This window comes from Mya arenaria, chromosome 2 (assembly GCF_026914265.1).
Source record: "Mya arenaria isolate MELC-2E11 chromosome 2, ASM2691426v1".
Lineage (NCBI taxonomy): Eukaryota > Metazoa > Mollusca > Bivalvia > Myida > Myidae > Mya > Mya arenaria.
In genome coordinates, this window is record NC_069123.1 from 34277752 (window position 1) to 34291333 (window position 13582).

At 34.0% G+C, this 13582-nt stretch overlaps 1 protein-coding gene across 1 annotated transcript; it reads right to left on the reverse strand.

Moving 5' to 3' along the window:
* Positions 1–11562: 11562 nt before the first annotated feature.
* On the reverse strand, positions 11563–13340 carry LOC128224387 (D-galactoside-specific lectin-like). The gene is made up of 3 exons (XM_052934213.1): positions 13122–13340; positions 12525–12721; positions 11563–11808 (listed from the first exon to the last, which is right to left on the reverse strand). Exons 1-3 carry the CDS (start codon positions 13168–13170, stop codon positions 11713–11715), a joined length of 342 nt encoding a protein of 113 aa, XP_052790173.1. The 5' UTR covers positions 13171–13340; the 3' UTR covers positions 11563–11712.
* Between the last annotated feature and the right edge of the window lie 242 nt (positions 13341–13582).

Consider the following 13582-nt stretch of genomic DNA (forward strand, 5'->3'; position numbering starts at 1 on the left):
TAAAGTCCGCGGTGGTAGTTTCTGTCAAAGAAGTGAGGCTCTGGGCCGGGGGCTTTTATTAGAGGGTGAAGTTTCAGGCATTCAAATAAGGCTCTGGTCCCACATTTTTTCACGCCAATAATTATCACCTTAGGGAGCCTTCTAATGCGTTCGTCTAGGGGCTTACTACTCAAGTTTTCAACTAAAAGTGGTATGTTATTTAAATTAAGTTTGTTTGTTGTACGATTCATTGAAGTTGTTGGTTCTGTCAAACAGAGTTCTCTACAAGATACAAAGTGTTACCTCCGACACGGGCTCGTGATTTCTGTGAACGTTGAAGTATCGTTAACTGTGTTTGTCGTGCTATCTAACTATCTAAAATCCGACTCCCATGCACTAAGCAAGTCTCGTTACCGGCCTTCGCACCTGCCCTCATGTCGGATTTATCCATATAATGTTACAAGTCTCCAATGATTACAGGGTTTCTGGTGAGCACTGCATGATGTTTACTACGACATATATCTTATTTGGATTTGTAGTGAATATTAACAAACTCGATATATATTAATATTTTAATGATGATAATTTAAGTGAGCTTATTACAGTTGAATTGAACATTTGAAATAATCTCAACAAAGCTTTTGCCGACAATTTATGTAATCAGCAAATTGGGTAATAAAAAGTATTAAAGGTGCCGAATTAAACATTTATGACGATATTGTACTCCTTTTAATGGACGTTGACGTTGATTGAGCATAACAAACACAACAAGCATACTACACCTACATCAAAATAGCTTTATATATTTATAATGTGATTATCGCATTGGAACGGTCATTGAAGTACGAGAACACATGAACACGAGCTCACTGGGGATTTAACTAGTTTCACACTTATTCCCTCATTTGTCAATAGTTAAAAATATAAACCTCAACAGAGCCTCCATCAACCTGAAAACAATGACGAATATTGTTAAACTAACTTATTAACTGCTGATGAATAAATTTGAAATACTAAACGACCAATACTGACATCACCTGCAAATGATTTGGACGGAGCAACAGTAATTACAGTTCAACGGTACGATATAGTCATTCAGACAGTCATCTATCATAGCTCGCCCTAGCATGTACATGCTTCAATCGTTAAAACGGGAATTTACGTCCGTTACATCTGTAAGTTTTTCCAGCAATTTGGTAGAAGCAACATCCACATTGCGAATGGTGAGGAACTTGTAGCTATTCCTCATGGTTTTTAATACAGGCAAGGTGTTAAAAAGGACATTGACTGGATATCAAAACTCGTGGTTTTCCTTCCATTAAGGATTTTAAAACGGAAAAGAACAGCAAAGTGCTTCGGAGCAACAAAGAGAAGACACAACGTACAGACTGATTTAACCACACTTAACGTCGGTACGACTGTTACTTTTTTAAATCAATAAACCAGACGCTTAAATTGAAACTGCTATATATGTACTCACGTGTTTTATCATTAGATTGTCCCTATCTTGATATTATAATGCATAATTAATTTTATATATGCAATGAACATTTTTGATTCAACGTTATTTGCGGTGTTAATTTTTAATAAAACATGATGATCGTCACCTTAGTGCAAGAACTCAATATCTGCTTCTATATCTATATGCAGTTATTGAGTTATTGCACTAAGGTGACGATATTAACTTTATTAAAACACTTTAACTGGTTTTGTGAAAACAGAAGACCTTTGTACAAAAATTAAACATAAAGATATCAGATCACCACTTTATTCGGAAATACCAGTAGAAAACAGCGACATTATTGAAATCCTTTCATAAAAGTAGTCTTCTTACAAAATTGAATGTGATTCAGTGAGATTAAATTTGTAAATCAAGAGGTATTAAGGTGACATTGTATTGTCTGTCAGAATACGTGTGGTGAGTATCTAATAGAAACATACTGACATATGTGGACGATAAGTGGCCAATGATACAGATGTCATTGAGATTTAGCGGGAATCGAATCCGTCTGACTGTATTCAGTGTTTACACGGTCTAAAATGAAGGCAATCTATTTCGAGTTTGGCAACAAATATTACGTACAAAGCATACGTAATTGACATTTTGGTTGGAGTTATTCTGCATGAAAAGAATGTGTATAATCAATATGAAAACAGGAGGTATCTACAAATTAGACTGCTATTTAAGTCTTTAAGGTTTATGTCATAGTTATGAAATGAAGACTCAGATCCCGTAGTATTCAAACGTTTCTACTTTTATTCTGTTGGTAAATATTTATCTTCCCGTAGTTTATATTTTACTTGTTTAAGTGTTTGGCTTTAAAGATTTATTTTTCAATATCGATTTAGTTGAGGCATAAATACACATTTGATGACATCAGTTTCAAACAACATTCTATGTTGGTTTCTTCCCTGTCGATCAACGAAAACTTTATAGTTGATAAATATTATACTGAAGTTATGTAAACCGCTTTATTTAGTTTATGTCTAAACCTATTTATTTTACAGCGATTGTGAAACAAGCTATTGCATCTTATATTAATTACTCTTGTTGGCACGATGTTGCGCGAGAGTGTAGTCTTGTGTTGTCGGGGAAACCGGAGTACCCGGAGAAAACCCACTTGTCCGACTTGATGACCACAAACCAAACTCACATGCGCCCAGGCCGGGAATCAAACCCTGAGTCGCCTAGGTGAGAAGCGAGTGCACTTACAACTGCACTAACCGGACAACCGCTTTATTTCCCATTCGAAATGTTCGTATAGGTTTGTTATAAATATAACTCGCGATTACAACTTGAGTTAAAGCATTGATCATTCCTGATTAATCTGCTATTGCAGAATTCTCTTTGAAACACTATACAATATCAATCCTGCACCAATTCTGCAATATTAATGTATCTTATTTTTAAAAGACTTTTGTTTGCATCGGGGTTATTTAGTCAGGCCTGGCCTGAGTATTGTGAATGATAAATACATATACTTGAAATAAAGACTGTGCCAAAGTGTACAGTTTGCGGCAAATATAATTGCTAAGAAACCAAGTACAGAACCATTGAAGCAATGAATTCTCAATAATTTTGTTGCTCAAAACAATTTGAATGCACCAATGACGTTAGACTAATGTAGGGCTGCTTTCCAACACATATTTAATTGTTTAAAATTTTATTAATCAAAAGTTTGTTATTAATGCAATGAAGGTATTAGAAATGAGCATAATACGTTTTCCACCAAAACACATAAAAGTATAATGAGTAATGGCGTTTCAGTTCAAATTCATTGCAAAAATTCAACTAGAATTACATTATCGTTGAGGTTGACATCATAATTAATTTCGTCCCCTGTCTTCAGAACAACACATTATAACCACAGCCACTTATTACAGGATCTGTAAAATCTTAATCAGATAAGAAACACTCGCCCAGTCCGTACTTCGTAATTTCTTTAAATTTTACAATAAAGTTAAGTATATTTACAATTAAATAAACAATACAAAAGTGTACTATAGCTATTCAATTGCCAAAAACACTTTACAACTTCATATGAATATTAATACTTTATATAATTACATGATCAAGTTTCACTTTCGACGTTTCAGACTTCATCGTCGGGTTCCCTACATGGTCTGTCGTGCCAGTCGTTGGACCGGAATATAATAAGGCACCTCTGTTGACCAGTATCTGAACTTGGCTTAGAAGATCCCCAAAATTCACTCTGCGAGTCTATAGGATGTTGATTTATCCATTCGAATTGATGACGTTTATTGCCGCTACTACTGTGGTGCTTAGCTCCAAGCCAAAATGAATGGTTAAAACCTGGATTGCGGAATTAGATGGAAGTTATCTTGCATTAATGGTAGCGTGTCATTTAAACCTACCAGATATCCATTGTCTGAATAAAAAGCCTTTTTCATATGAGTCCAAAACAACCAAATCAGCATATATAGAATAACATTTAGATCGAGCATCGTCCCAAGTAGTGGAATTATTGTATATTTTCATACACAAACTGGTAGATTCATTGGACAAAAGAGTAAAACCGATCGTCGTGTAAATATATTGGATCGACTAGGCGTATATAAATGTATTCATTTCGCAATGCTGAGGCTGATTTTGGATCATTGTCTTTAATTGAAATCATGTTTCTTGCTTACAACCGTAGTTGCGAAACATTCATACTTAAGACCGTTGCTGACGACGCAGTCAATGACGAATGTTTTGACGGAGAGACAGTTGAAGGTGTAGATGGTGTCGTTAATGGTTTAGAGGACGCTGTTGGGTGTGCCATGCTTGTAGTGAAGCCGCCATTTACTCAACTATCGTACTCGCAAATGAAGTGATAAGGACTGTCACATCGAGTGTCAAACCATTCGTAATTTTCCAAGACATTTAGCACGACACAGAGCTGACTCGGATCGACATCTGGTTCGTCTGGTCCCCATGCTGTGAAGTTCCAAGTCCGCAGATTTTCCCATCTGAATATCTTCCCTGATAAAGTTAGATTTGCATGTGCACCGATCCAGTAGTTCCTTTGCTGCTGTTCTTCTGCAATAAGGGATATGATCCTTATTGATAATTACTAGGACATTTATCATTTAAATTGACTTAACGGTTATACTCAACCAGCCTGAGTTTGCAAATTATATCATACAAACAAGACATACGTACCATTTGAATGATGTATGATGGCGTATTGCACTAAGTTGAACTTAGCGTACGTGTCCAGTGTAACAAGCTCATCACCGGTTTGACGACAGAACGCTTGGGCTTCGCTGAAGTTGAATTTAGCTGCTTCCTCCAACTTTATACATAGCAACGATAATGAATCGAAACTATGGTCTGGTGGACAGTCTACAGATAATAATGCAGAAGGAACATTTGTACAAACAAACATTTTTGGTCGTAAAGTTGTAACACTAACATAGCATAAAAAAAGTATGGACTCGAGTATTCGAACCTTTCGTATACGCGGAACAATAAGGAAGATGTATTTGTACTAAAAACATAAAATCCCTGTATTATGTGAACTAATGAGAATGGAACAACTTACATGGTTTTTGATTTTTCAAGTTCGCAGAACTATGAGTTGTATGGTCTAATGACGGCGAAATTGTTGTTGCAGTTGTGGATATATCACCACATTTCGTATTGCAGAAGTCGCCCTTACAGCCGGTTGCTGGACACATGCTGCTCAAATGTGCGTGTTCAAGGGGGAACAAACCTGACGTTATAATCATTATGTATCATACAGTATAATGTATATTGTATTCATAAGTTTACGAATAGAAATAGAAACAACATGCATAAACAGTACACGCTCAATTTTCTCGATTAAGTATGTAGTATCTATTTCATTTATCCAAATTGCCATCTTGAACTTATTTTAGAAAGTGGGAAATAGTTAGTCTTTAAAAGTTTTAACACTTTTAAAATAAGAATTGTATTTCACAGACTGTTTACAAACCAAATCAGTGTATTGAGCATGACCCCCGTATTAAGGAACGAACGATTGCAAGAACATTTTGGCAATGACAGCTTTTTATAAAAAAAGGCCTGCTTACAATATCTATCTCACACAGACTAGTGTATGAAACGTTTCCAGATTGTCCAAGGTTGCTTGCGTCGATGTAAAGCATACAGCTCTGAAACATGGGAATGTTAATTATGCAAAATTCCTCATTAGAATATAAGTGTTACTGGAAAAAAAACCACAATGGTGAAGCAAGGCGATTAAAAACATATTATATTGTCATAAATAACTTTATATAACATTTTCAATGATTTTACATTTTTTTTTAGAAAACAAGCAAGTTCACGCCCAAAGAAATACTAATATTTAAGACATACAATGTAAGTATATGAAACATTTTTCATAATTTTTTAAAATCTTTTCAAACATAGTTGATTCCGTTAACGTACATCTCCTTTTTTACAGACGGTGACGTTATCACAACCATCTGCGGAGGACGCCTGGTCACAGGTAAAACAATAGGGCCATCGTTCACTAGTTGGAAGAGCTGGACATATAGTAACACAAAAAATAAGTAGGGAAGAATCTCTTGTAGAATATACCATGCATAAATGTGAAAATGATTGCAACAATGAAATGCAAAAAGAGCTCATGCATTACTTTAAGAGCACTTGCCACTACAACCGACGACGACAACAAAAAGGTAGTTATTTTGGTTTGGTAATTGTAGTGGTATAAAAAATGATATCGCTGTTGTAGATATTATAGTTGTTGTTGTAATATCTGCTTTGGTTTCTCTGTTGTTGATGTTGTTGTTGTGTGGTTATTGATGTTGATCTTTATCTTAGCGATATAATGCATTAATATAGTAGTAGAATACTTGACCAGGTTGTCCGCAGCCCTCCATATTACAGGACGGGGAGGAGCAACACTCTGCACAGATGGTGATGTCACCGACGTCCTCCTCACCCGTCTTGTATGTAGCGCTCCTTCTTCCCATGCCTAAGTTTTGGCATGTCTAAATGTATTTAATTAATTATTGGTAATTTTCAATAAGTTGGCACAAAAGGTGAAGTGACAAGTAAATGATGTAACCATAAAGAATGGCGTAAGTTTTTGTTAACTGTCTAGTAAATGAAAATAATTACCTTTTGAACGACTTAAAGTGGTAAGTTTTTTTGTAGTTATGGATTATTGTTATAACACTGTTCGATTATTCGGAAATAATATCAATTACCCCATTGGACTGACACCCAAGTCTGTAGTAAATTTCGCCAGTTGCAGAAATGAACTCCTCGACAGAACAAATCTGCAAAATCAATGCTCATACGGTAAATTTAAGATGAGTTTGTCTTTATATTTTAATTCACTGATTGTGTCAAGAAATTGCTGGGTTGGGGTAGAAAAGAAAGGTTTTAAAAATGAAAAAAGTGAAAAAGGGAAGTTTATCAAATATGCTCCAAAAATGCATGCATGACCTCAATTAGTTTAACAGTCTAACAAAAAATGAATACATTATAATTTCCCTTAATGGTAGGAAATTGTTTTGAAAACAATGCTTGTAATTTGTATTTAGTAGGGTCATCATATCTACCTCATGTTCTTTACATGCTGTTGTTTCCTGACACTGCTGTATAGTGGGTGTTCTGTGGCAGGACATACACCTCAACTTTTCTCCGAAACCTAAACACATATAAGCATAACGTACGAATACACTGTTTAGTTTTTATACACATACAACTCGCACTGCTTAATATAATATACTATGTATATTAAAGATCAGTCATTGACTGATAATAATGCAAATACTAAACCGGCGATATCCATTCCACATGGTTATTTCTATTTTTTTGTGCATCATGCATCTATAAATCAAACGGGTTTTTGCTCACATGCGTTCAACATATATAATTCAATATGTTCAATGTCCAATGGCTATTTCCTAAGCTTTCAATGTTCTAAAGTTGAAGTCATAGTTCAACGCATCTTTAGCCTACTCGCGTACTTAAATGCCCCCGTAAGTGTATAATGAAGTAAAATTGGCAGTTTCATTTGGCAACTATAACTGCCAGTATTTAGAACTTCAATGGAATCAACCCTACACTTATAAGAAAATAAATCAATTTACAATGATAAAGGCCCTCTTTGACTCTTTAAATTCATTTCAATACCTCTAGACAAGCTTTCAGACAAGCATTTATGCAATACGGCATTGAAGCAACGCCACGTCGGGCACTGTCAATCCAGGCCCAAAGGTTTAACAATGTAAACTATGACGGAAAAATCCTTTAAGCTTCTGCTATGTAATAATCATGTGTTTATGTATAAATCGAAGAACATATAATGGGTCTTAATTTTTATCTTTAAAAACAACACAATTGATAAAGTACTGTGATATAACAGTGAAACTAATAAGGGAAGTGTTTATTTACTCAATATTTCAACACCCTTTGTACATTTACTAAAGTGTTCCAAGTGTTGATTGTCAAGTACATTGTCTCGTGAAAATACCACCAACTACAGTGGAACAGAAAAACAAATAACTCACTGTCACACGCTCATGAAATATTACAAGGGATTGTAAAGTAATTATCTTAAACGAAGTTTTCTTCTTTTTGAAATTGCTGTTCATTTGTTCTTCAGTTGTTAGAATTAAATTGCATTTTAAAAATTACACAACATAAGACATTGAAAAATCGAACATTTTTATTAAAACACGGGAAACAACTTTTGAAAGAAAGGATCTAAACATCACTTTATACAAAAAAGTATGCTGATGTACTTTCTTGTCTGTAAAGACTACGGTAGAATCCTTTGATTGTTGGTTAGTTTTTGTTTATATACATATGTTATTACTGAAGTTGAAATCTATACTGGTTTTGGAACCCCTTTCGCCTGGAAATAGGAGTTTTTCTTTATTTACTCGAGAAATAGTGACTATTTGTTAATACAATTTTACCGAATATTATGTATGCTTATTTTACGATCGAATTAACGTGCACATAATACTAAGAAACATTAACTGAAATTGTAGCGTTATGTACCAATAATTTGAATTGATTAAAAAGATGTAAAAAATATTTAAAAATAAATCCTGACTGAAGACATTTTAAATATTTTAAATATTTGGTATCTATTATTTGTAAAGTATGAACATGTTTGCCCGGAACAAATTGCTGATGGATTTCTGATTTGTAGAGATAAATTATAGTTTTCCTTTTTTAAAACTTCGATTGAACAAAAACAATCATTTATATGAGAACATCCTTATTTTGAATTGCATAACATGGCAGCTAAAAGGGGGATTTATAATTGGTAGGGGCAAAAAAATTGGTCGAACACCATTACAGTTACAGGCCTAATGTCTTCAGACATTTCAACATTTGTTTTACACGTTTCTTGGCACTCTCATTAGGTATGCAAGAAAAAAACATTAAGCGGAACATTTCATAATCGGACTCCAAACAAAAATGACTTTTATACACATACTTCTGTGTTGTCAAACGGGAACAATGCATATCCAGTTCAAGTCGTATGCTGATGATTTTGCTGATGGGCAAAAATACACCTAAATATCACAGTTTGAATGGTATGATACTGCTTTCTTAAAAATGATATGTTAAATCAATATGCTATGTTTAATTATTTTATACCATTTTACAAAGAGAAACACTCTTAACGATACACGCAGATCCTTTTGAGCCCTTTCATCAAACTATTTCTTCTGGTTCTAGAATTATAGCATGTATTCAGTTAAATCGTCAAAACATAACAGGATAAAACAGCCAGGCACATCATAGTCAAGCGTTCACTTTCAGTTTAAAATAATAGCATACAAAATTATATTCATGCTGGATATAGTCAGATATTTTACAGACTGATCTATTCAGGTAATTAGACTTTAGCTTACTAAATTGCAATCATTGTTTCCTTCTAAACAATATCAACAGTACACGATAAAAAAACTCAAGGACATATGCGGCATAAGAAAATCAATACTTGACACACGCAGACTTCTAACATAACTGTACTTTCAATGCCTAAGAGTGATAGATATGGGCTTTTGATCAAAATTCTAATGTCGATGATACCGTGTTTGGTTGAAGTTCATTTGTACATTTGGGATAATATTTCATTGTGTACCGTCAGTTTCCGGTAGTATAGTGAATATAATGTTCAAATTGAAAATATGAATAAAACGTTCAGATAGTATGCGACCAATCGAATTGATAAATAATGATATTATTTGCAGCCAGTAATTAAATTTGCCCTCGGTTTGCAACCAGTCTATTTTTCGGGTAGTAAAATCGGGAACAAACATTTGTTTTGGGCTATTTTATTCCGTCTACCAAACGCAAATCCATAATACTGTCCGTTATTTCTATGTCGTGTTCTCACTATATTTTCATATCAAGCCGTTTTTTTCTATTTCCAATGGAACTATGTCAGTTTAGTTGCCGAGTTTATAATATCAAGTGTATTTTTAGTGTCAATAGTTTCCATAGTATTTAAATAAGCTATAGCAAAACAAATACATTTACATGATTGCATTGTTTTCACATCCATTCTCAGCTTTAACCGTACAAATCTCTTCTCATAATGTCACTAAAACACAAAGATCGTAGGCTCTTTATCTGATACTCGGCATTTAAATGATATACACTTTGTCGTGCTATTGTCATTTCGAGTGACATTTATTTAAGTTCTCCTATTTTTAGGACAGAGCTCTAAGTTCTTAAGTGACAGGAAAATGTTCTCACAAATCAACATGAAGTCTATTCAAATTATTTAATCAACTTAAAGCAACACATTTTTTTGAGTTACAACCTGATATCCAAGCGACACAGTTTTAGATGTCAATGCTTTACCTCATCTCACTTACAATGTTCACCAAATGAACTTTCCGTCGACATTTAAAAAAGCACACAGAAATAAAGCACATATATTAAACCTCTAATGTCGGCCTACATACGAATTGCGTTAATTACACCAATGGAAAACTGTTGTTTCGTGCAGTACTAAGAATTGTGAATCGCACTATAGAAACATTTTTTTATTTCAATAAAAGCACAAACCTTAAATACATTGTCTGATATTAATTCGGAAGTCGACTGAATGAATAACACGCACGCAAACATTAATCTTGGACATCTGAAATATACATTTTTAATAATATTAATCAAATACTTTCATATAGTATTGAAAGCTTTCATCGGTGCATATGGGGTCATCTTAACTTGATGTCATAAAGCATTTTAATAAAAATACTATTGGAAACGCCCGACTGTGTGCTGATGTCCATGATATAACAATCGTCGTACAATACTTAAAAATACAGAACTGATGCGGAAAAAACATAATCCATAGGTTGGCCTGAATTTTGACGTGACGTCACTGTACTAGGTTCTTCCAAAATAACGGACTTGATAGGGATTCCTTATTGTTTTAAAGAAAACAATACTCGTGGGCAAGATAAGTTAGTAACATTTATCTTGACTAATCGGTGGTAATCCAACTTATTGTTTTATAACCCTTGACATAATTAATTCAAGGCGGTTTATCCGTTGTTAAGGGTGCAATGCGAATTGTGTTAAATGAACTTTAAGGAATAGTTAGATACCATCAGTTAAAATCTTAGTGATTAAGAAGGGCGGAATAAGCGTAGCTAACTGACTTAGAATACAACATCATTGGCTGAAACATTGTAAACGCAGAATATAACGCAGGGATTATGCTTTGGGTAGTTAGCAGTGGGCGGACCTTTTAAAACCCCTCGAAAGTTGAAATTCTTAATGATTAAGCCTTGTTTTAATGATTGCAAATCTTCTGTAATTTCATTGGCTGTAAACCTGGGTTGTATTCTAAGAAAGACCTTTCCTTTTTTCTGTCTCTTGCTCGGTTTAGGACATGCAGGCTTTCTTTAAAGCATCTATGGTTCAGGGAATACACGTCATGTATATGACAAATGAAAAAACGCGTTTATTGCGCTTTGTTGGTGCTTAATATACACGAATATTTGAATATATTAAAGTGTTTTAATAGAACCTATTTTGCATGTTATGAACATACCTGTATGGTATTTTGCACAGAGAACGCGCATGAAAACTTCAATACAGTCAGTTGTAAATTTATTTGCATTATAACATTTTACAGTAAGCAATAATTCCTGTAGCTTCATATTTAAAGTTGTTATTTTTAGTCAATCAAATTAAAAAATATAATATAAAACCAGTTCAAATCAAGTTCTTTTCAATGCCCACGTTTTTCATGCAGAGATGCATGTGTACTGAATCTCCAGGTACTTGTAAGTGCCGCCACACGGATCTCCATACACCGAGTTTGATGCGTACAAAGTGCATTCCTGTAAATAGACACATACATCAAATTTAAAATAAGCAACCAAACAATAAATTATGTAATAAAGTAGTGCTTCACGTGAAAACATTATGTTTTTATTTGTTCATTCTGGTTTCACATCCCCCCTCCCAACTATACCTTTAGTATTTAACATATGGACTTGGTTTTACAAAAACTTTGACATATCCAGCAAATAATTTGCTGCCACATGATTTCTTATTATTAATTAATCGGATTGCTGTAACATATTGTTTCGTGAATACTTTTATGGAATAATGAACTATTGTGATTGCTCTTGAAGGCAGTTTACCTCAATTGCTTCTTTATACTTAATAAAACACAAATAAATATAGCACTTCTTGCCCTGAAAATTTGGTAACATAATCAGGGCTAAGGTTGAAAGAAAATTCCTCAAGAAAGGGACAAAAATAAAACACATTTTGAAAAGTTTGACCCTCCACGGAATGTCTAGTTCTATTATAGATTAAAAATACTACATAAACTATATATGCACAAGTACAAATTATTTCGATCTTAGCTATAATTTGAAGACGCCCATTTCTTTCCTTGTTGTATTGCGGGAAATTGGACGATTTAATTTACGTCGAATGGGTATCTTTCTTGATACCTTTTTAATGGAGTTGAAGGTTTTTAGAAGCTAAAGCCATTTAATGTTTACAAAAGAGAAACACATTTGCAAAAAGAACTTGTTAAACTTACGTTTTGCTCGTTACAACTCTTCTTGACTTTGGTGAAGGAACCAGACGAGTAGCAGCTGTGGCTTATAATTTGCGGATGGGGGCAGATGGTTGCATCCCTGGTCCTCCCGTAGTTGGCGTTGTATATCGCTATTTTTTGGCCCTCGGGGCATGACAAGTAGACCTTTGAATTTTCGCATACAATTACGTTGCCGACAACTGAAATAATAAGATTAAATTAATTAAAAAAATTATCTCGTAAGAAATACTGCTAGCTAGGTAATGATTGTTTTGTCTGCGCAGATGTCGTCCACAAAAGTCTTAGATTCGGCTAAGGAACCTTTTGACTGATTTCAGAACGTTTTGTGATCCGCCCGTTCTGAGCTTTAAGGTTTGAAGAAATCGTTATATAGAAATGTTACAAATAAGATTATGATATAATAAATCACATAAAACAAATTAAAACAATAGATCTTTATTATATTTTAACTTCGTTTTCGAGAAAATCTACAAAACTACAATAATATCCTTAGCTTCCAAATCATTCTTATTTCCTTCAAATGTAGTGTTTTTTTTTTTTTAAATAACGTAATAATTTGTTTTAAATGAATGCACTTGCCACCGCTTAGCGCCAAGTATCCACACACGGCAAACACAATTCTGCACATTTTGTTATAACAATGATGTCCACAACTTAAAATATTGACTTCCGTGCTTACAACCTGTATGCGGACTTAAGCGTTTGCCAAACAAGGTTGCATTTATAATAGCTAAGACGGAAAATGTTGTATGTGTCAAACAGTTTCTTTCATTTGCTTTAGTCCAATCAGAACAGTGTAAGAACGGTTTGTTATTTTAACAAAATATCATAAAATCTTCCGATTTTAATAATGTGTGAGGTAAACATTTATTGCCTGAGCTGTTTGTAAACTTCCTTCTAAAATAATAAGCTATACATTTGTCAAAATAGTATTTAAACATTGAATGGTAAATTTTAAACGTATTGTAAATAGGGGACGCTTAATACGCCAATTATTCTACAAATGGTGTAGTGGTATAGGTGTCAACCTGTCAAACAAA